Consider the following 19,693-nt stretch of genomic DNA (forward strand, 5'->3'; position numbering starts at 1 on the left):
TAATAAGGCTTGATTTCTCAAAATTTCCTCGGGAGAAGCCTAAAGTTATTAGACAAATTACAATCTCTAATTTTGGCATTTTATGAACGTGTCAAACTCAATGTTTTTTTCCTTTTATTTAAGTTAGTAATTTGTGATGATGAGTAGTACATTATTACTTTTTTTCTCAAATATGTTAAAGTACATATTGGGTTGATGCAGTTAATTAATGGCGGTATATATGCACTAATTATAATCAATTAGCAGAAGTGGATTAGCATTAATTTGGTTTGATGTGAGATAGTGATGGGTTCAAAATCTTGCTTTTCATTATGAAAATGCAATAATTTGAAATGGAATCTTGTCTAACACTGGAACAATATCGGATTCCTTTTCAGTGGTAGGGGTAGGGATCATTAACCAGTAATTAGTGGGTTGTTCCTTTTCTTAGCCACCAATTTTAATTGTTATCTAAATATATCCCCTCGTACAACTTATAATATACACAACTACTACGTAGGTCCGGCATCAATACATACACTTCATGATATATTAAATTTTTGGATTGAAGCTTTTGAAGTTGTACTTACATTCCTTTCGAGAATTCTCGGGTTACAGTTGTCTGTAAAAATTTAGATGAAATATGTTGACCTCAGCCATAAGATACATAAACTTTTAATTTTATACCTCACACATTCCATATAAATTATCAACAATATAACTAGTTTTTTCATTTGTCAACAGCTACTTTTGGCCAATAATAATAATCCAAGAATTATGAATGAAATTACACTATTTTAACTTTATATATATTACATTTAATCCCTTAGTTACAAGTATAAAAATATTACTAGAGTATCTTTGTCAATAAATTATATTGTATGTTAAATGAGGAATGGAAATTAAAAACTAATGTAAATTTTTTGTTGACTTTAGTATTGTTTTGTACAAACTCTAATGGAAGGAATGCAATTATAAATGGAGAATCTCAAAAGGAGTGCAAGTATAATCTCAATTTTTTTTTAAAAAAGAAGTATAATTTTATATTGTTAGAGGAAGTTTAAGTATATTTAATTAATCGCAAAAATTTATGAATCATGGTATTAACTATGTATAATTTTCATTAAAGTATTTCAAACAAACGAGCTTGTTATTTTATTATATAGTATTATTTGTTTGGTCATAGATAATTATATATATATATATATATTAATTAAGTGAATTATTGATGTGATGTCACTACTCAAGAGAAAAAGAGAGATCGATTGCACATAATTGAACTTAATAATCATTCATTTATCAGTTCAGTTTTTTTATTATTATATTCATCTCTCGTATTTTACTCAATATATACATGATATATATGTAATTATATTTTTAATATATATATGTGGGGGGGAGGGGGGTTGTATATATACTGAATGGAATACGAAAAGCATATCATTTGATAATAACATATTCAGAATGGCTTACTGGTTAGGCAACTAATTAGTTAATTAAGCACATAATTAAAGCATACTATCCTATTAAGTCGGCATAATTAATATATAGTTAGGATGGATGGATGGATATATGGCTTTCAGCTGCCTAAATTTTTATCTGTAGATCAGAGAAAATAAAGTGGTTTGTGGGTGTTGATGCCAAAAAGATCAACTGTACATAAAAGAACTAAGAGTCAAACTATGAAGTGAGGTGAGGTGTGGCAAAGCAGAAGAAAGCATTATTATTATCAAAAGAAAACATTAGTTTAGTACATTATTATACTCATCTGGAATGAACCGTACCATGATAAGCATAATCCTATATTGGTACAATCTTTTAATTTGAATTCAATAATATAATGAATCGTATACTATAAAAATAAATAAATAAATATTGCTGGTTCGTTTAGTATTTTTGAGAAATTGGACTGTGTTCAATATAATTAAGAAAAGAAAAAATCCAGTAAGATAGTTATCTATCCTCAGAAGCCCAACTCACCAATTTCCGCTTAGGAATTGCTAAGAAAGCAATTTATATTTTCAGTAGATCTTTGGAGAGGAGCGAACAACAGGTATAATTAATGTACATGGCATGAGGTATACTGTGGACAACAAGAATTCAAGGTTGGAAGAAACTTCCAGTTCCCAAGCATATGAATTGGACAGACACGTCCTTCTCTTCCATCGATTAGGCTTTCCCATCAGAGAAAAACAACAAAAGGGTTGTATTCAAATGTGCATTTTTCTTAACTTTTCTGAAATAGAAAGTATATAGCAAACGCTACTGAAAATCCAAGCGTACTAGTTCATTCAAATGTAGACCAAAGAGATGCAATTTGAGTTCACCACAGCCCAATAATGTAAGTTACCACCACACCACAAGAACATGAGATTATCATAGGCATGTATGTATATACCTAAGGGCTCAAAGTTATAGATGTACAGTACTAACAGCTACAAAGATAAGATTAAATTGTACTTTGCTATAGCTATCAATTTTACGCTTATATTCAAATTTAACCGTTGGCAGTGGACTTGTAGTGGAATTCGTCAATCGTCGAATAAATTAGACCTTCTGATTCCAGAGACTCAATAGCTTCTCTGTAAAGGCACCACAAAATTAAAGAGTTAATACATTGCTCAAATGAGTGTAAATGTACGAATACGCATGTATGTAGAGAGGAGAGAGAGGAGTACGAGATCTTGCGGTCAGGAATATTTAGTTGTTGAGCAAGTTCATTACGATGTACTCCTTTTTCTCGTGCACTGCGACATACAAAGAAGTTCATTAAAGTCTAATGCGCAAAATATTCTTTTAAGTACAAGCAAAAGGGGACTTTGAATAGTCAGTGGAGACTTCCACAATTAATCACTAATAAGCAGAATTTTTAGTCATCATGCAATTGATATCTTATTTCCAGTTGTGACATATACAAAGATGCAGTCTCGATATGGAAGAAAAAACTACATTCGCCATCACATACAACAGAAACAGAGGCACACACCTTTACTGCACATAAAATCATATGCACCATTCTGCGACCTTTACATATTTGCTGCTTCTGAAACAGTGGGAAACAGTAAACACCCTAACCTACAACTTGCCTATTATGTGCTTTTATATTTGTTGACCAATGTAGTACTGAACCCACCTGATGGAAGTGCAGGAAGCAAAATGCAATACAAAGAGAGCAGAATCTGTTGAAATTACTTGACCAGGATTACAGAGCATTATCGTTTTATGTTACAACTCTTGAGTTCAACCTAAGAAGATAGCCTCACTAGATGTCATGATATTATTGTATTAAACATGCATTATCGTCCAAAAGATTCCATAGCCTTAGATTATTCCTATGCCCTAAAGTTTACAGAGGAATTAGAGTAATGAAATAGAAATACAGGCTTCCTTTCGCTATTACCAAACAATTAACCCAATGTGTGCTTGAATGCAAGTACAACATAAACTATCACAAGAATGTGTACGAGAATTTCTACAAAGACGTAGAAGAGAAAAGAAAAGGCACATGCAGATGGATTAGTGCTTGTACAACTTACATGCATGATGGCTGCTGCAAATAGTTTAAGACAATTTTATCAATGCCCTTGACTCCATCCATGTTATATTGCACCGAATGCTGAAAATTCAGAATCAGGCATCAATTAATATGATTGGGATGATAACTGCTTTGAATTTTCAGTGCATAATATCAGTTTCCACTTACATGATTTGATGGGGTAGGTTGGTAACCCTTCGAAGGGGTGTTAACAGCTGAATTTGGCATATGACCTGGAACTTGGGAAGCATCCTGCAGCTTCTACAAAGAGGAGAAAGGAGGAGATACCTCAATGTAAACCAGGATATGCTGTTTCGCCGACATCTATGCATAACATGAAAATTTTAATCAGTTTATACTGTACCCGTAGTCTGGTATTGTGGCAGTGAACGTACATACAATCAGCAAAGTGGTTTGCAATCTCATTATAATCTGTGACGGACCTGATAGCAACAGAATCTTTAGTTAAACTTCTTGTGCAGGGATGGAATTACAAAAACACAAGATAAAAACAGAATAAACTTGCACAAAAAATGAAAATAGTGATTCCATTGACACGAAAAAACAACAAAAGATAACTCTCGATGGTAAGATGTTTTCAGATTGTTCAACTGGCAATCAGTATTGGTTTTAGACTACCTATTGACAGCCAGATCAGGAGCGCGAAATTCCACACTGGCAGTCTGGCACAAAATTTGGAACGAAATTTCGAGAAATAATTTCACAATCATGAATTAGGTGATACTGTTCTAGGCTACCAACTAGTATGACAATCTTGCTATACAATCCCCCAAAGCAACATACTACGGGAATTAAACTGTACAACTCCAATGGTCAATTCAACGCCTATAGCATGAAAGCACCATAGTAATCTTCTTAAGATTGGAATTCTATAAAAAAATACTAAGATCTAAGGCCATCCCCACAGAATTCTTAAATATCAATGCATGCAAGTTTGTCTAGATTGATTAATGCAATTTCTTCACAGGAACTCATTCCAGTGGACACCTGCTCCTATCAATTAATTCCCATATCTGCAAAAATTATGAGACAAATAAATAACTTTATTGTGGTGACTTCTTGGTTTTTCAGGTAGAAGAAGAACCCATTGTGCCTGTGAAGGCTGGAGAACCAATTCTTGATTCATGAAAAGATATGAAATACTAAGGTATATGAAGTTCTAAAGACTGAAAGAAAAGACCGAGCACGGTGAAGATGAATATAAATGAAACTGGGGCCCAAGTCCATGGAAATTGTCCTCATGTGATGTGAGATAATACATAGCAGGTCCATAAGCTCCAGTTAATAATTCCCTGAGCAGACAATAATGAGACTATAGGTAAAAGCTACAAATCCTGGCAACATGAGAAGGAGACTTGAATAGCAGATAGGGGCAACTCAGTTGAAGTACGGGTAATATTGGAGCATGTGAGCTGACTAGTAGAAATGGCGTGATCGCAGTGACAATGTCGGTGTTGTCTGAGGATAGGGGAATATATCTTTTAGCTGGAGAATAGAGATGCCATGAAGAGTGTGCTGAAAATAAATCTCAAGTACTGCATTTTCTACATTAATTTCCGACATCTGATCGTGACTGATATCTTATCATGCTTCCTCTAAGAAGAAGTCAAAAGAGACATCAGAGTTACAGCCAAAAACTGTTCATGGTGACCATTACCATTTTCATTAGAAAAAAAGATATTCTTTAAGTTCTCAAGATCAACATTGTTGAACTAGTTCTCATTGATGCAAGTTAAGAAATCAAGGTATGCAATTTTTAGCAAGCATGATAGGAGAGGAAATAAAAATCTTACAAATGAACCCATACCTGACAGAGTACACCATCAATTGTTTTTTGCCTTGAAATCCCTTCAAGTGCCCATGAACCTTTACATACATACCATTTCTAATTATATAGTACATGAAAAAACAAGTTAGAAAAAGTAGGGTAGAATGTGACCCATAGCAAAAAGTCATATCTATTCAGAAAGAGCATACGTCAGTAGCTCCATTTCCTTGCTATCAACAGCTTCATTAACCCTAAAATGTACATAGAGGCACAAACAAGTCATATTGAAACCTCAAACAAAATACCAAACTTCCATCAAGCTCGAAAAATTGCAACCATTCTAATTTAGAATGGAAAATGAAGAAAAAACTAGAACATACCATCTATGGCAGTCAATGCGACCAGTTCCATCATCAAGCACGAATGAAACATCAGTGACCCTTTCAGTTTTCTCATATAACATCCCCACCAATTTCACCTAAACATAAAAAATTTCCAGAACAGCGGCGATCAATTATAGTCAAGAGTAAATAAACATCGATCATAATCTCTCTTCCAACCAAAAAAATAAAATAAAATAACTAACTAAATACCCACATTGTTCACATCAACGCCATCAATTAAAAAATTCCCTTTGTCATCACTGGCCTGAAAAGCTTCACTTATTTGCTTCACGGTTAATGGAAGCAAAGCCTGTGCCTCGCGATTCTGCATAAAATCCGAGAACGAAGTGCAAATATATTAACAAATAGATTACAAAACCCATTACTTAACAGTTTAGGGTTTTAAAGAAGCAAGGAACCAAACAAATTCGTTATATAGTTCTGAACAACGGAAAGACGAAGAAGAAATTAGGACGTCTCATATGCGCACCTTGACCGGAGAAAAGGCGGGATCGGCGGTTTGGGTAGCCTGAGAAGGCATGAAACCGCCGCCGGAAAAGGCGGCGTTGCCGTCGAACTGACTGCTCCCGTACATTTCACCGTAGACGTGTGTCTAGTCCGTGTAAAAGCAGAGCGACTACAGACTTAGATATCCAGTGGAGAACGAAGACGACTGGGCAAATGGATTATCGGGTTCCCGCCATTTTGATTCCCACCACCTCAATTTGTGCCCTGTTTCTTTTGGGATAATTACACTGTTCACCCCTAAATTTGGCATAAATGATGAATTTTGATTAATAAATAAATTTATTTGTTACATAAAAGTAAATATTAAAAATATTAATAATTTTTAAAATTACATAAAAATTTATATATAATTATATCATATTTTAAAGGAGAAGAAGTGTAATAATCCTTCCTTTTTTGGTCTTTTAATATCTAATTGAAGTCGCGTTTGATTTTACTGATTTAAACTTTGAATCATATGTAAGCTTACTCGACAATAAAATTAGAAAAATAAAAATATGCTATCCCATGTGTGAAGAAAACATTATTCTGGTCATTGATTGGGTTGCCCAATTTTGTGAAAATATAAAGAATCCAACTCTTGAGACAATAACAGTAAAAGGGGCTTCGTAAGACGAATTATCAATTGTGTTTTACGTCTCTTCATTTATTCTTTTGGGAATTACGTCTTCTGGCGTGTATTTGGTGGACCAATATTATTCATACTCTAATTTGAATCTTTTCCCAAAAGTTGATATTGTTTTTGGTCCAACACTCAACGGGCCTTGTTTGCTTCAAACATTTTGATAAAGAAAGTAAATTACTCCGATTAACAAAGAACAAGACCAAAATTTGAATATAATTAAGAATGACAATAAAGCGAGTTGAATAGAATTAGGATTTTACGCTCAACTACCCCGTTTTGTTAGGGCGTATAAGTACAAGATCGTTGGTGACAAACACCAGCATTTTGGAAGAAATGAAGGCAACTAGAGCTAAAAAATTCAGACCCATTGTCGGTCTTAATGGTCTTAATTTTGCAGCTAAATTGGGTAAGGACTTGTGCAAAGAAAATAGTCAAAGTGTGCAGTGTTTGAGACTTATGATTTAACAAGTAAGTCCAAGTAGCTCAAGAGAAATCATCTACAATCGTCAACATATAATGAGCTCCTGATAATGTGGCTTGTTTATAAGGTCCCCAGATGTCGACATGTATGATTCAAAGCAAGAAAGAGTGCAAGAATTACTGAAACTAAATGGAAGGCGAGTTTGTTTAGCCAAGGGACATATGCTACAAAAGAAAGAGTGCAAGAATTACTGAAACTAAATGGAAGGCGAGTTTGTTTAGCCAAGGGACATATGCTACAAATATGATCTTTATATGGCTTAAGAATATGTGAGGATTTTGTGTGCTTTATTACATCAGGAGAGGAATGTCCTAGACTTTGGTGCCATAGAGAAAAATCATCTACAGAAGAAGAAAGTAAGGCATGTGAATTAGAGCAGACAGATTCAGCAGCAAAGGATTTGCTGCCCAAGTAATAAAGTTGTCTATCCTGCTTCCCTGAAGCCAGAATGCGATTAGTTCTCAGGTCCTGTAGCACACAAAATGAACCATGAAATGACAACTTGACATGATGAGAAATGCAGAGTTGAGATACATAAAGTAGGTTGTGGGTAAAATGTGGAACAAATAACATATTAATAAGTGTAAGGTTGGCACAAAGTTGGATGTCACCCTTATGTGTGGCAAGAATAATGCAATTATCGAGAAGGCGTATCTGTTTGACGTTTGTGAGAGTGGTAAGGGATTGGAATAGCTTTACATTCCCACTCATGTGACTTGTAGCTCCTGTGTCTACAATCCACGAGTTAGCGTTATAACCTACTGAATTGAAACAATCCAAAGCCATACCTGCCATCTAGTGTTCTTGAGCAAAATGCACGTTGACTGGATTCTGAGGTACTTTGTGCTGAACCATTCTTAATGCCTCTAGCAACTCAAACATCAAAGCGTTATTAGTGTTAGAATTCCCCAGTTTATCCAGTCCACTGTCTTCTCACTAGTCACTGCGTGCGCTCTCCCTGCATTGTCCGATTTTCTTCGCAATTCATGTAGCTCCTTATACCAGTCAGGAAAATCGTGAAGCCTAAAGCAATTTTCCTTGCTGTGTCCAGTTTTATTGCAGTGCTCGCAGAGGAGACTACGTTTATCCATAGGTCCCTTGCGTCGCATGAATTCTCGAGGTCCTGTATTAGAGGCAGAATACCTTTGCTCATATGCTTTCATGGCAGATCCTTCCCCTATACCAGAGTATTCTGAGTTCACCATCCTTTGTCTCTCAACCCGTAGCACCATGGAATATGCTTTATTGATAAGGGGAAGAGGTTCTAGACCCAAAATTTGACTACGAATGTTATCGTAGGAGTCATTCAAACCCATAAAAAACTGTATTAGTTGGCTCGCATTGTTTTGTTTCGCCTTGGTTTGTTGCATCCGCAAATGCAAAGGCCACATGAACACATAACTGGTGGCATGAGGCATAATAATTCATCCTAGAGTTGTTTCAATTTGGTGTAGTAACCAGTTACACTCATATTACCTTGCAAGATAAAACTAATTTCCCATTGCAGCTTGTATAGTAGAGTTTTGTCACACTCACCGTACCTAGCTTCAAGCTCCAACTAGAGATTTCTAGAAGAACTTGCATACAGGTATGCGTTTACCAAGTCTTTGGAGATGGTGTTCAAAATCCATGTCCGTACCATACAGTCTATAATCCTCCACTGTCATGTGTTGAGGAGTCGCAATCGCAGGCTGTAGTCCTGTGCCGTTGATAAATGCCAACTTATCCTTGCTTTCTAAAGCCATCCTTACATACCTACTCCAGGATAGCCAATTGCTCCCATTGAATGGAGTAGAAACCATGTGATCATTCCCAGTTCCATGTGATCATTCCCAATTCCAATTGCTATGGAAGGAAATGAAGGCGTATCAGTTGATGAGCTCGCCATTCTGATCACAATGTGAGGGTTCAAATGAGTGAAATTGATCGTTCAAAGCACTTCGTATGCAGAGACCATCAAGATGATGGCTCTGATATCATGACAAAATTAGGCATAAGCCCCATGGGTACTGGGTTACAGAGCAAGAAATGTAGAGGACTGAAGTTGTGTTTTCATTCATTCAACGAGAATTGGTACAGCTTCAGTTTAAATAGAGATACAAAGGTGGTGAGGAAGAAACTGTGTAACTAACTAAAATAGAAATAACAACTCAGATTCCAAATTAGTTGCCACCTAAGCCACTAATGCCAACTAATGAAAGTGTAAAGCACAACTAATAAAAATGTAACCAAGGAAAAATATGACTTCTTCACTGCAGAACTAGAGTAGTAGAAACAGAGTTAGGAGAAGAAGATGTTGTCTGTGAAGGAGATGGAGCGTGAGCTGAATTCAACAGGTTCTACCAAAATCTCTTCCTCAAATGTGGAGTAATGGGATACACATTAGGAACTTCTTACATTCATGGGTGTGTAGAGCAAATGCTTTTCTTGAATTATATTCTTTTGACTGCAACCCATAAATATGGACATGATTGGGTTAAATAGATTATTGCAGAGATCATAAAAAGACAGGACAGAGGCTAGTGAATGAAAGGTCCAATGGTTCATGTTTGAAGTGTATTCAAGGTTATTGGTTGTTTGCCGTGCTTATGCATGTAAATGAAATGCTTAAATTAATTGCTTTGAACTACAAATTGTCTAATATTTCTCTATTCAACTATGAATTCCAGGCATTGCTTTATTTGGTTCTGTACTTGCTTAATAAGTTGAGCTATGCCATAGTAATTACATGAACCCTCATTGATGTGGTGAACTCAACCATAATGAGATCAACTACACTTGACGGTGCAACACTATCTTTTACTTGTTTCTTGCAATTACTACTTGGTGCAATTACTTGTTTCTAATATTTTTGTACGTGGTGTTGCATCACATTAAAAATTGAAGGAACTGCAATAGGTAATTTTAATATAAAATAAAAATAGGAACTTGATCCTCAAGTCTAACAAAGGCTTTTTCCACTGAAAACACAAACAAAGTATTTCTATTTACAATAGGCCAAATTTGTTCTAAAGATAACCGAAAAAGAAACTGCAAAGCTCTTGTGTGTGTGTCATGAAAGCTAGTATGTCATTGTGAAGCAAGCCGACGACTGTATCATTTGGCTAACACTTGTCGGGATCATCTTCACTAACATTAACCTGCACATAATCAACAGTATTAGTATCATTTCAAGATATGAAAAAAGAACAAAATACATAACGTATAGCATGCAATCTATCTATACTCGTCTATTATGGTTGACGGTTCTAGATTTTGTCTTTGGTTTCTCAATTATGTGCTTACCTAAATAACATCATCTCGTTAAAAAACTATGGGGGAATTTAAAGATTGAAGTAGGAGATTCAAACACTCAATTGTTTCGCATTTGACCACTAAAAAGAATATGCTTCTTGACACTATCTAGAACCACATGATAACTTAATGTATCTATCTCTTCCTCTCTACCATTTTTCTAACCAAAGTCGCAACCTTTGTCCCTATCTAGTTATTCTCCACCGATTTTTTTTTTCATATTTTAAAATTCAAGAAAGGGTGAAACCATTGCCATTTTTCTTTGTCTACTTCAAATCCAAAAACGTATGTGATTTCTATGAAACCTTCACATTCTCAACATTCTAACTTGAAAATAATGGAATTATGAATTTTGAGGCCAATTTAAAATATGAAGAATACAAGGTAGTTCGGAGTTGACACCTAAAGGGGAGATAATCCCTCCACCATTTTTGTTAATTTATTCCCAAATTATTCATTATGTTAGGTTTTATCCAATTTGCTTTTCCAAAACCTTTTAATTGTCATACATTTAAAACTTTTGTATAAATTGTACAGAAACACCATATTTGTCCATATCGACATCCAAACTTTGCAGGTACATCATAGTAAAATTTGTTGAAAAATCACTACTACGCAACCACAAATTAGTTTATTTTTTAACTTTAGAAATAAAATATCATACACTACACGGTAAAACGGTTGTCTAGATGCCAATTTCATTGTTTATTTTTATATTACTTGTACACCTATCATCTTAAAAGATTTGTTACCACATCTTGGCGAGTAGCAATATAGCTAATGCATGTATTTCTTTAAGTATTATCAATTCAATTATTTATCACAACAACAAAGTTAATTATACATTTTTTTGGAAGTTTAAAGAAAATTATCCATTTGTTCAAAAGTAATAAAACCAATGCACTTCAAACTTCAAAAGTGTTTCCAAAAAGACAAAAACTGCTTTAAATGACAATAAAAATCAATTAATGATTTTCTCTTAGAATAAAAATATTTGACTTTTTTAGGCACTTATCCACAAAATATTCAAACTTTGTAAAATTTATCTTAGAGAAATTAGTGCATTTCATACTGATTTTGAAAACAATAGTTGATAACGCAAAGCACTTGACAAGAGAAAACAAATCTTGATAAAAGAATAAAAAAGAAAACAATTTTTTTAGAAATATACTATGGTTGATTACTCAATAAAACTAAAACCAATTCTCATATCTAGTATTAATTTGTTAATTAAAAAATATTTATCAAATGTTTGAGATTACGTATATTTACAAAATTCACAAAATTTTCTTAAAAATATTTAATTGGCATCTAGACAACCGCTCTACACGTTAGCATAGTATTTAATTTCCCAAAGTCCGCAAAATAAAATAACTCATGGTTGGATAATATAAATTTTTCGATGTTTTTCTATGATACACCTGCAAACATAAGATGTTAACATGAACCAACATGATTTCTGTAAATTCATACAATAATTTTAAATATATAACAACAAAAAGTTTCAAAACAAGCTCATGAATAATACCCAACACGACGAATTAACCAAGAATAAATTTACACAAAAAGGGGAGATTTGTTCTCCAATTTAGGTCTCAACTCTATACTTGCACCATTCACATTTCAACAGCCTCAACCATTCCCAATCCTATTCGTTCCGAGTTAAAATGATGGTCACGTGAGTTTTTCAAAGAAATCAGCGCACAAAATTTGAATTTGAAGTTTACAAAGCATAAATTTAATGGTTTCAACCTCATTGATTTCAAAATATGGGTGAAAAGTCGGCAAGGAAGAACTAATAAAGACATTGGTTTCTTTTCGGTTAGAAATTTGACGAGAGGAATATGAAGATACATAAGTTAACATTAGGTTCTAAAATATCATCAAAAAGCATCCTTTTAGGGGTCAAAATGTGTCCCAATTGAGTGTTTAAATCCTACTCAACCCTTTTGATTCCCACACAATTTTTAACAATATGAAGTTTTCCGGTAACACAAAATTTGCAAAACCAAATCCAAACTCTAGCGCCTTCAACCTTTAATAAACGAGTACACATAACCTATAATACTATTAATATGCTTCATTTGTAGAATTAAAAATATGAATGCTACATGTGTTAGGCCGCCATTTTTAATTGCACAATACATACTTTTGAGATTTTCTAATCATTACTCGTCATATCAATCTGATGCTTTTTGGGATTTGAAACATGCTAGACAATTCACAATTTTAATGGCACTAGCAAGACATAGACAATGACAATATTGCTAACAATAAGCTTGGAAATGAAATAATTGCTAATAAATAATATGACATCTCTATTCAATAGCTCTTTCTCCTACTTTGCATTAAGGTAGAACTACGAATAAACCAAGAAATAGAAGAAAACAACATAAATACATGTGGCATTCTCCAATTCAAAGGCATAATATGCAACAGATATTGCATAACCAAGATACCTTCCAAGATGCAGTTGAGAAGATATATTCTGTGTTGGCCCATCAGTTGGGCGAGTATCAATTGATTTAAGAAGTTTAATCCCAGTTCAACCAGAAATTTTAAGTTGAGATCAAATTGGAGTAGCAGAAAGTTTATGCCTGACACTTAAATTTCAGTGATTAACATATATGCATTATGATAGGAGATAGGAGAAATTGACCGGTAACAAAGATAACAGTATTTAAAACAAAGTAGTAACTTACCGCTCCTAAAGTAGTAGACTCCCAGTTGCCAATCAAAGCCAAAACTTTTTCAAACCAAAGTGCTAGCAAAGGAAGTATCAGTAGCAGCTAATTGCAGAAAACTTACCAATTCAAGGCCAATAGTCTGATAGTTTGCAGTCTCAAGTTTGGTTACCACTATCAACCACCAAATGGGGATCCACTGTGAAAGCATGCAATGTTATTAAATTCCATTACAAGAAGGGAAAGACCACCAAATCCAACCCAAAAAGACAAAAGAAAGACTAGATAAGCATATGGCTAAGCAAAATGATAGAAGAATAAAATCAAAAAACATCTCACAATATTCTTGTGTTAAATATATTAGAAACTGAAGATTTTTAATTTTTCAATGCATGCATAAATCCTCATGAATTTTGAGCAAGTCCGGATTGAACAAATTTGTGATACAATGGGATATTTCTGTGAATTCATACTTCTTGAAGTAATTAAAAAATAACCCTTGCAAAGGCAAAGTACCTTTTTAGGTAATAAAACAAGAAAACCCATGTAGTAGTTGAATATCATGAACCTTGAAACAATTAGCCGAAACTTTCCAACGAAAAATCAAGAATATACAAGAAACCGTATAATCTAAGTCGGTGATCTTTGAGTTGATACCTTAACAAATAATTGACCGAGGCCAGATGGCGGCGGTCGCAGAAAACGGCGGAGGTGGCTTCCTAAGAGGACGACTGCCTCATCTTTCTGCTGTTCCAACAGCGGCTTCGATTCCCCAGCGAAATTTCCGCTTTCTTCATTTGGAGCCAAATTTTCTCTGGAATCCGCACCAGTACTGGAACTGTCCGGGCTTAGATACTTTATTTTCTGGTTGAACTCTGAATTGTATCTCCCAAATGCTTTCTGGGATTATTCTGGCAATACATCATGCCCAGCGGATGAATCCCTGTGGCAGAAGCTGCCAAATCCTTGAATCCCTCTTGAAACTTTCCGGGCCCTGTCCCTTTCTTCTTTCAGATCAGGGCCTTTCTCCAGCAGCTTCAATATTCTTTCACATTTATTCCTCACAATCAGTCCCCAGTTGAATCTGCAAAAACAAAAAGAAAATTACGGGGCAATTGTGTTACCCACTAGGAAAACCTTAATAGCACAAAATCTCCGTGAGCAAAGAAAACTACAATGCGAACCCCTGAATTTTTAACTAGGAAAACCTTAATAGCACAAAATCTCCGTGAGCAAAGAAAACTACAATGCGAACCCCTGAATTTTTAAAAAAGCAGCAAACTACCTCCTGTATCAGAGAGTCGGTTGAGAGTGGCGGTTGGGGGAGTTTAGCAGTTCTGATCTTCTCCTTGAAGAAGAAAGAATGTTGAGAGTACCGGTTGGGGAAGGAGATGGGCGGCTGCTGAGAATGTAAACCAAAAGGGTAGTTTGCTCCTCAGTTTTCGTATTAAGTGGTGTGATACAGTGGGCAAATGATAACAAATCTCCAACGGTAACATTTCTATCTTTTTTTTTTTTTTAAATTTAGAATGGTTACAAAAAATTAGCCTCCAACGGCAACATTTGCTTGGAAATTCAAATTAAAAATAAATTTGAGTGATTTCTTTCTTTATTTTATTCAGTATTTATAAAAAACGATATTAAATATACATGCTTTTATATAATCAAAAAATAAAAGATAAAAAAAATAATATTAATTATATTCTTGTATAAATATTAACATTTTTTGTACTTTATTTAAAATTTTTTATTAGATTATATTGATTAGATACTACATAATATTATCAAAATAGATATTGAATATACATCTTTTTATATACTTAAAGAAACAATAAAGAAAATGATATTAATCAGAATTTTTTGTTCAAATATTAATACTTTTTATTGTTTATCTAAAAAAACTTGTTAGATAATATTGATCATATTATTTTTAATAAATTCAATATTTTTAATTCTTTATCCAAAATGTTGTTAGATAATATTGCTAATATCTCTTTTGGACGAAATCTAATAGTTTTTTATTTTTATTTAAAAAATATATTATATTCCATTTGGCATGGCATAATAAAGCTCATTCAGTTTCTCCACACGTACGGATAAGTAGCGCTTAAGTGGATAGTCTCAATGATTCTATTTTATTATATATAGATTAAAAATTATAACCGATCAGATCTAACAATTGTGCGAATTATATTAGTCAAATGATATATTATGAAATATAAATTAATATATTAAAATCATAAAATTATGAAATCTAAATCACAAAAATCCTCAAAATGACGGTAAAGTGAATATTTGATAAATAAAAAGAACAGTGAACTATTTGCTACGCGTAGCACTATAACTAAATCCTTCATTTTGACAAATCTATTTAGACTAGTTTTTGATGATGACATATTTATTAAATATGAAGACTGTACAATATTTTATTTCCAAACATACAGCAATTATCTAATATTACATCTGTGAAACATAAATTCGGAAACCCTGTATTTCTAAACAATTATGAAACTTCAGTATCAAGTGTTGGCTCAAAATCTTATTTATGCACACTTAGAAAATGGGTGAATAGCAATTTATCCCCCTGTGATATTAAAAATGAGCACATTACCCCCTATGAAAAAAATATAGCAATTTATCTCCCTATACTTTTTAAAATGAAGCAATTTACCTCCTTATATAGAGAGGTAGATTGCATCATTTTAAAAATCATAGGGGGATAAATTGTTGTATTTTAAAAAATATAGAGAGGTAAATCGCTATTTATTTTTTCACAAGAGGATAATTTGCTCATTTGCAATATCACAAGGGGGTTGCTTGCATTTTTCCCTTTAGAAAATTAAGGGGCAGTTTGGCACGACCATGCATAATTGATTAGAAGAAAAGTGATTATATACTTTTTTGGCTTTCTAATTGAATATATCAATCTGCATTTCAAATGCAAATATAATTTCTTGTGTTGTCCAATCATTATTTTCAATAATCACTTTTGAAATTTTATCAAAAATACGTTTTGATAAAAATCTATAATTTGTATATTTGAGCTTCATTGAAGTTATTAATTCACTAAATAAATTTTTTCAATTTCTTCCTTAAATGAAAATGAGTTTCATTGTAAAAAATGAAGTTATAATCTGTATTTGTATAATAATTATTAAATTATAAGTTCGAATATTATAATTAATTATTAAAATTTTAATTATCTCATTACCAATTATACAATTACGATACAAATTGATCCCAAAACTAAATTTGAATTATGTATTAAAAAAAACCAATCAACTCCCGAAAATTCAGAAACCCGAGTAAAGATGCGGGCAAGGGAAAGGGCTAGATTAGAGTAGAGCCTTGCAGAGAATTCTCTTGCTCGTCCATAATCGTGAAAATTCCGCTTCCCACGCTTTTACGCTACTTTACGAGGCCGCTATTTCGTCATCACTGATTGAAGCAAAGTCGCGTTAGAGTCGGTCGCATAAGTCGGCTTCCCACCTCTACATAAACCCACAAACACCCGTCTTCCTTCGCATTCCAGTTCTCCTTTTCCTAACTATCTCAAAGAAAAACTCTCCAAGTTTTCGGTTTCCTAACGCGCCGGCTTCAAGGTACGTCTCTTTCTTCTGTCTTTTCGATTTAGATCGATTAGTTTGAATCTCTTTTCGTTTTCTCTTTGTTATGATTTGTGGATGTATTTGGTTTAGTTAATTCGATTAGGGTTTAAGTTATGGTTTCTTGATGTCAGAATTCTGTTGCTCTCCGACCTATATTTTCGTGCGGATGAGGGATCATATGTTGTCTCGAAAAGCGATTTTACATTACTAGATGCTAGGTGATGGTTCTGGATCTTTTTAGTTTGAAGTCATGAGTTATTAGCTGAGTTGCACTGCTCTTTTTCTAGAGAAGTGCGGAGGCTTTCCTTTTCTTTGTATCTTATTTTTTCTTTGGTTTGACGAGTTTGATGGTTGAAATTCCTGATAATAAATTCTTCCCCCCTGTTTAAGCAATTTCATATTATTAACTTTTTGAAATCCTTCTACCTCCATCCGAACTATGTTTGTTGACTATTCAACTTTCTTTTCTTTTTTTCTTTTTCAGGCGAGTTATTGAATTCACCTTCTTCTCAATTCATTATCATTTCATTTGAATGTCCTTAGAATATTCGCTTATACGTGCTTATGGCTGTGCCTAGTTGTCATTGTGCAATAGAATTCTGGTTGAATATGTAGGATCTTAAAGCACTTGAATGTATAAGGGTCATTCCTTTTACTTCATTTTTGTTGTTAATTTTCCAACTCTTTTTCTGAATTATACTGGAAGTGCCTTTAGTCACGTAAATTTATACTGATGCACTTCTATTATTGTTTTGTTTTCTAAATTTCAGATGCAGATCTTTGTGAAGACTCTAACTGGCAAAACCATCACTCTCGAGGTTGAGAGCTCTGATACTATTGACAATGTCAAGGCCAAGATTCAAGATAAGGAAGGAATTCCTCCTGATCAGCAGAGATTGATCTTTGCTGGAAAGCAACTTGAAGATGGCCGAACCCTTGCAGATTACAATATCCAGAAGGAGTCGACACTCCACCTTGTCCTCCGCCTTCGTGGTGGAATGCAGATTTTTGTGAAAACCCTTACGGGGAAGACTATCACTCTTGAGGTGGAGAGCTCAGATACCATTGACAATGTCAAAGCGAAGATCCAGGACAAGGAAGGAATTCCTCCTGATCAGCAGAGATTGATCTTTGCTGGAAAGCAACTTGAAGATGGCCGAACCCTTGCAGATTACAATATCCAAAAGGAGTCTACACTCCACCTTGTCCTCCGCCTTCGTGGTGGAATGCAGATTTTTGTGAAAACCCTTACGGGGAAGACGATTACTCTGGAAGTTGAGAGCTCAGATACCATTGACAATGTTAAGGCAAAAATCCAGGACAAGGAAGGGATTCCTCCTGACCAGCAGAGATTGATTTTTGCTGGCAAGCAACTTGAAGATGGCCGAACCCTTGCTGATTACAATATCCAAAAGGAGTCTACACTCCACCTTGTCCTCAGGCTTCGTGGTGGAATGCAGATTTTTGTAAAGACTCTTACTGGTAAGACGATTACTCTGGAAGTTGAAAGTTCAGATACAATTGACAATGTTAAGGCAAAAATCCAGGACAAAGAAGGAATCCCTCCTGACCAGCAGAGATTGATCTTTGCCGGTAAACAACTTGAAGATGGAAGGACGCTGGCAGATTACAATATCCAGAAAGAATCAACCCTTCATCTTGTGCTGCGGTTGAGGGGTGGAATGCAAATATTTGTCAAAACTTTGACTGGAAAGACCATCACTTTAGAGGTTGAGAGTTCGGATACAATTGACAATGTTAAGGCGAAGATTCAGGATAAAGAAGGTATTCCTCCGGACCAGCAGCGCTTGATCTTTGCTGGTAAGCAGCTTGAAGATGGCAGAACTCTTGCTGATTATAACATCCAAAAGGAGTCAACTCTTCATCTTGTCTTGCGGCTGAGGGGAGGGATGCAAATTTTTGTTAAGACCTTGACTGGAAAAACAATCACTCTGGAGGTGGAGAGTTCAGATACAATTGATAATGTGAAGGCAAAGATTCAAGACAAGGAGGGGATTCCACCAGATCAACAACGGCTCATCTTTGCTGGGAAGCAGCTTGAGGATGGCCGTACACTTGCCGATTATAATATCCAGAAAGAGTCAACTCTTCACCTTGTGCTCCGCCTTCGTGGTGGTCACTTCTGAGGTTCAAAGCTCTGTATCATCAATCAAAAAGTGATGGAGGTCTAAATGTTTGGTCAAGTTGAATTTGCTGTGTTTCTATTTTCCGAATGTCCCTTTGTTAAGATGTGTTGGGTTTTCTAGTTACTACTAGTAGGAAGTATTATTGCTAATAAAATTGAGCTTCAGCCTCAAGTTGGGTTATAACCTGGACTTCAGTTTTTGTTTTCTTTTGAAGGAAAAACAACTTTATTGCTAATAAAATTGAGCCTCAGCGTCAAGGGTCTCAGACAAAGAGGCTGGGGGAATTTTCCCTTCAATGAGATTATTTCGCAATTGCGTTATTGCTGCGCGAGTAAAAGTACGAACTCAGATTCCTGCCAGTGTAGGAAGTATTGGATGGAGTTCTTGAGACGCTTCCTTCTACGCCCTGCCCGACGAGAAGATGCATGAATAGATCTTATTGAGCTGCCGTAAAAGAGCGGGTTCAACACAATTATAAGTCGCAGTATGCTAATTGGCCTACTTATCTTATTATAATATAAGTCGTGGTGTGGTATGTACTTTTATATATATAATAAATATTTTTTTGAATTGATATAACAAAAAATTTAATGTATCAGTGTGTTAGATTGTCGTTCGAACGTAATTTTACAAGTGATAA

General features: G+C 34.5%; 2 protein-coding genes and 1 long non-coding RNA gene across 9 annotated transcripts; 1 reads left to right on the forward strand and 2 right to left on the reverse strand.

Annotated features, from left to right (window-relative positions):
* On the reverse strand, window positions 2,248-6,453 carry LOC105173999 (replication protein A 32 kDa subunit B). 3 transcript variants are annotated; one of them, XM_011095947.2, is made up of 10 exons: window positions 6,177-6,453; window positions 5,901-6,011; window positions 5,684-5,781; window positions 5,513-5,554; window positions 5,343-5,420; window positions 3,879-3,957; window positions 3,683-3,766; window positions 3,516-3,595; window positions 2,658-2,726; window positions 2,248-2,561 (listed from the first exon to the last, which is right to left on the reverse strand). In XM_011095947.2, exons 1-10 carry the CDS (start codon window positions 6,279-6,281, stop codon window positions 2,477-2,479), a joined length of 831 nt encoding a protein of 276 aa, XP_011094249.1. In that variant the 5' UTR covers window positions 6,282-6,453; the 3' UTR covers window positions 2,248-2,476. The 3 variants fall into 3 exon arrangements, with proteins under 3 accessions (XP_011094249.1, XP_011094248.1, XP_011094247.1); XM_011095946.2 differs by having other exon boundaries at window positions 3,683-3,772; XM_011095945.2 differs by having other exon boundaries at window positions 3,683-3,775; window positions 6,177-6,452.
* LOC105174001 lies at window positions 10,261-14,797 on the reverse strand. 4 transcript variants are annotated; one of them, XR_002287999.1, is made up of 4 exons: window positions 14,507-14,797; window positions 13,956-14,435; window positions 13,317-13,497; window positions 10,261-10,460 (listed from the first exon to the last, which is right to left on the reverse strand). It is a non-coding gene; the product is annotated as an uncharacterized LOC105174001 (long non-coding RNA). The 4 variants fall into 4 exon arrangements; XR_848802.2 differs by having other exon boundaries at window positions 13,956-14,382; window positions 14,554-14,794; XR_848801.2 differs by having other exon boundaries at window positions 13,956-14,382; window positions 14,584-14,792.
* Window positions 16,743-19,349, forward strand: LOC105174002 (polyubiquitin-like). 2 transcript variants are annotated; one of them, XM_011095948.2, is made up of 2 exons: window positions 16,743-16,900; window positions 17,677-19,349. In XM_011095948.2, exon 2 carries the CDS (start codon window positions 17,677-17,679, stop codon window positions 19,051-19,053), a length of 1,377 nt encoding a protein of 458 aa, XP_011094250.1. In that variant the 5' UTR covers window positions 16,743-16,900; the 3' UTR covers window positions 19,054-19,349. The 2 variants fall into 2 exon arrangements, with proteins under 2 accessions (XP_011094250.1, XP_020553285.1); XM_020697626.1 differs by lacking the exon at window positions 16,743-16,900 and adding an exon at window positions 17,064-17,124.

This window comes from Sesamum indicum, linkage group LG11 (genome assembly GCF_000512975.1).
Source record: "Sesamum indicum cultivar Zhongzhi No. 13 linkage group LG11, S_indicum_v1.0, whole genome shotgun sequence".
Classification (NCBI taxonomy): Eukaryota; Viridiplantae; Streptophyta; class Magnoliopsida; order Lamiales; family Pedaliaceae; genus Sesamum; species Sesamum indicum.

Bases quoted from the DNA above. Each gene is read 5' to 3' on its own strand.
- LOC105173999 (XM_011095945.2), bottom strand. From the start codon at position 6,281: ATGTACGGGAGCAGTCAGTTCGACGGCAACGCCGCCTTTTCCGGCGGC. The intron at 5,421-5,512 runs GTATGCTCTTTC...CTATATAATTAG, and splicing joins AAGGAAATGGAGCTACTGAC to AAATGGTATGTATGTAAAGG. The intron at 3,958-5,342 runs GTATGGGTTCAT...TGTTGCTATCAG, and splicing joins TTGATGGTGTACTCTGTCAG to GTCCGTCACAGATTATAATG.
- LOC105174002 (XM_011095948.2), top strand. From the start codon at position 17,677: ATGCAGATCTTTGTGAAGACTCTAACTGGCAAAACCATCACTCTCGAG.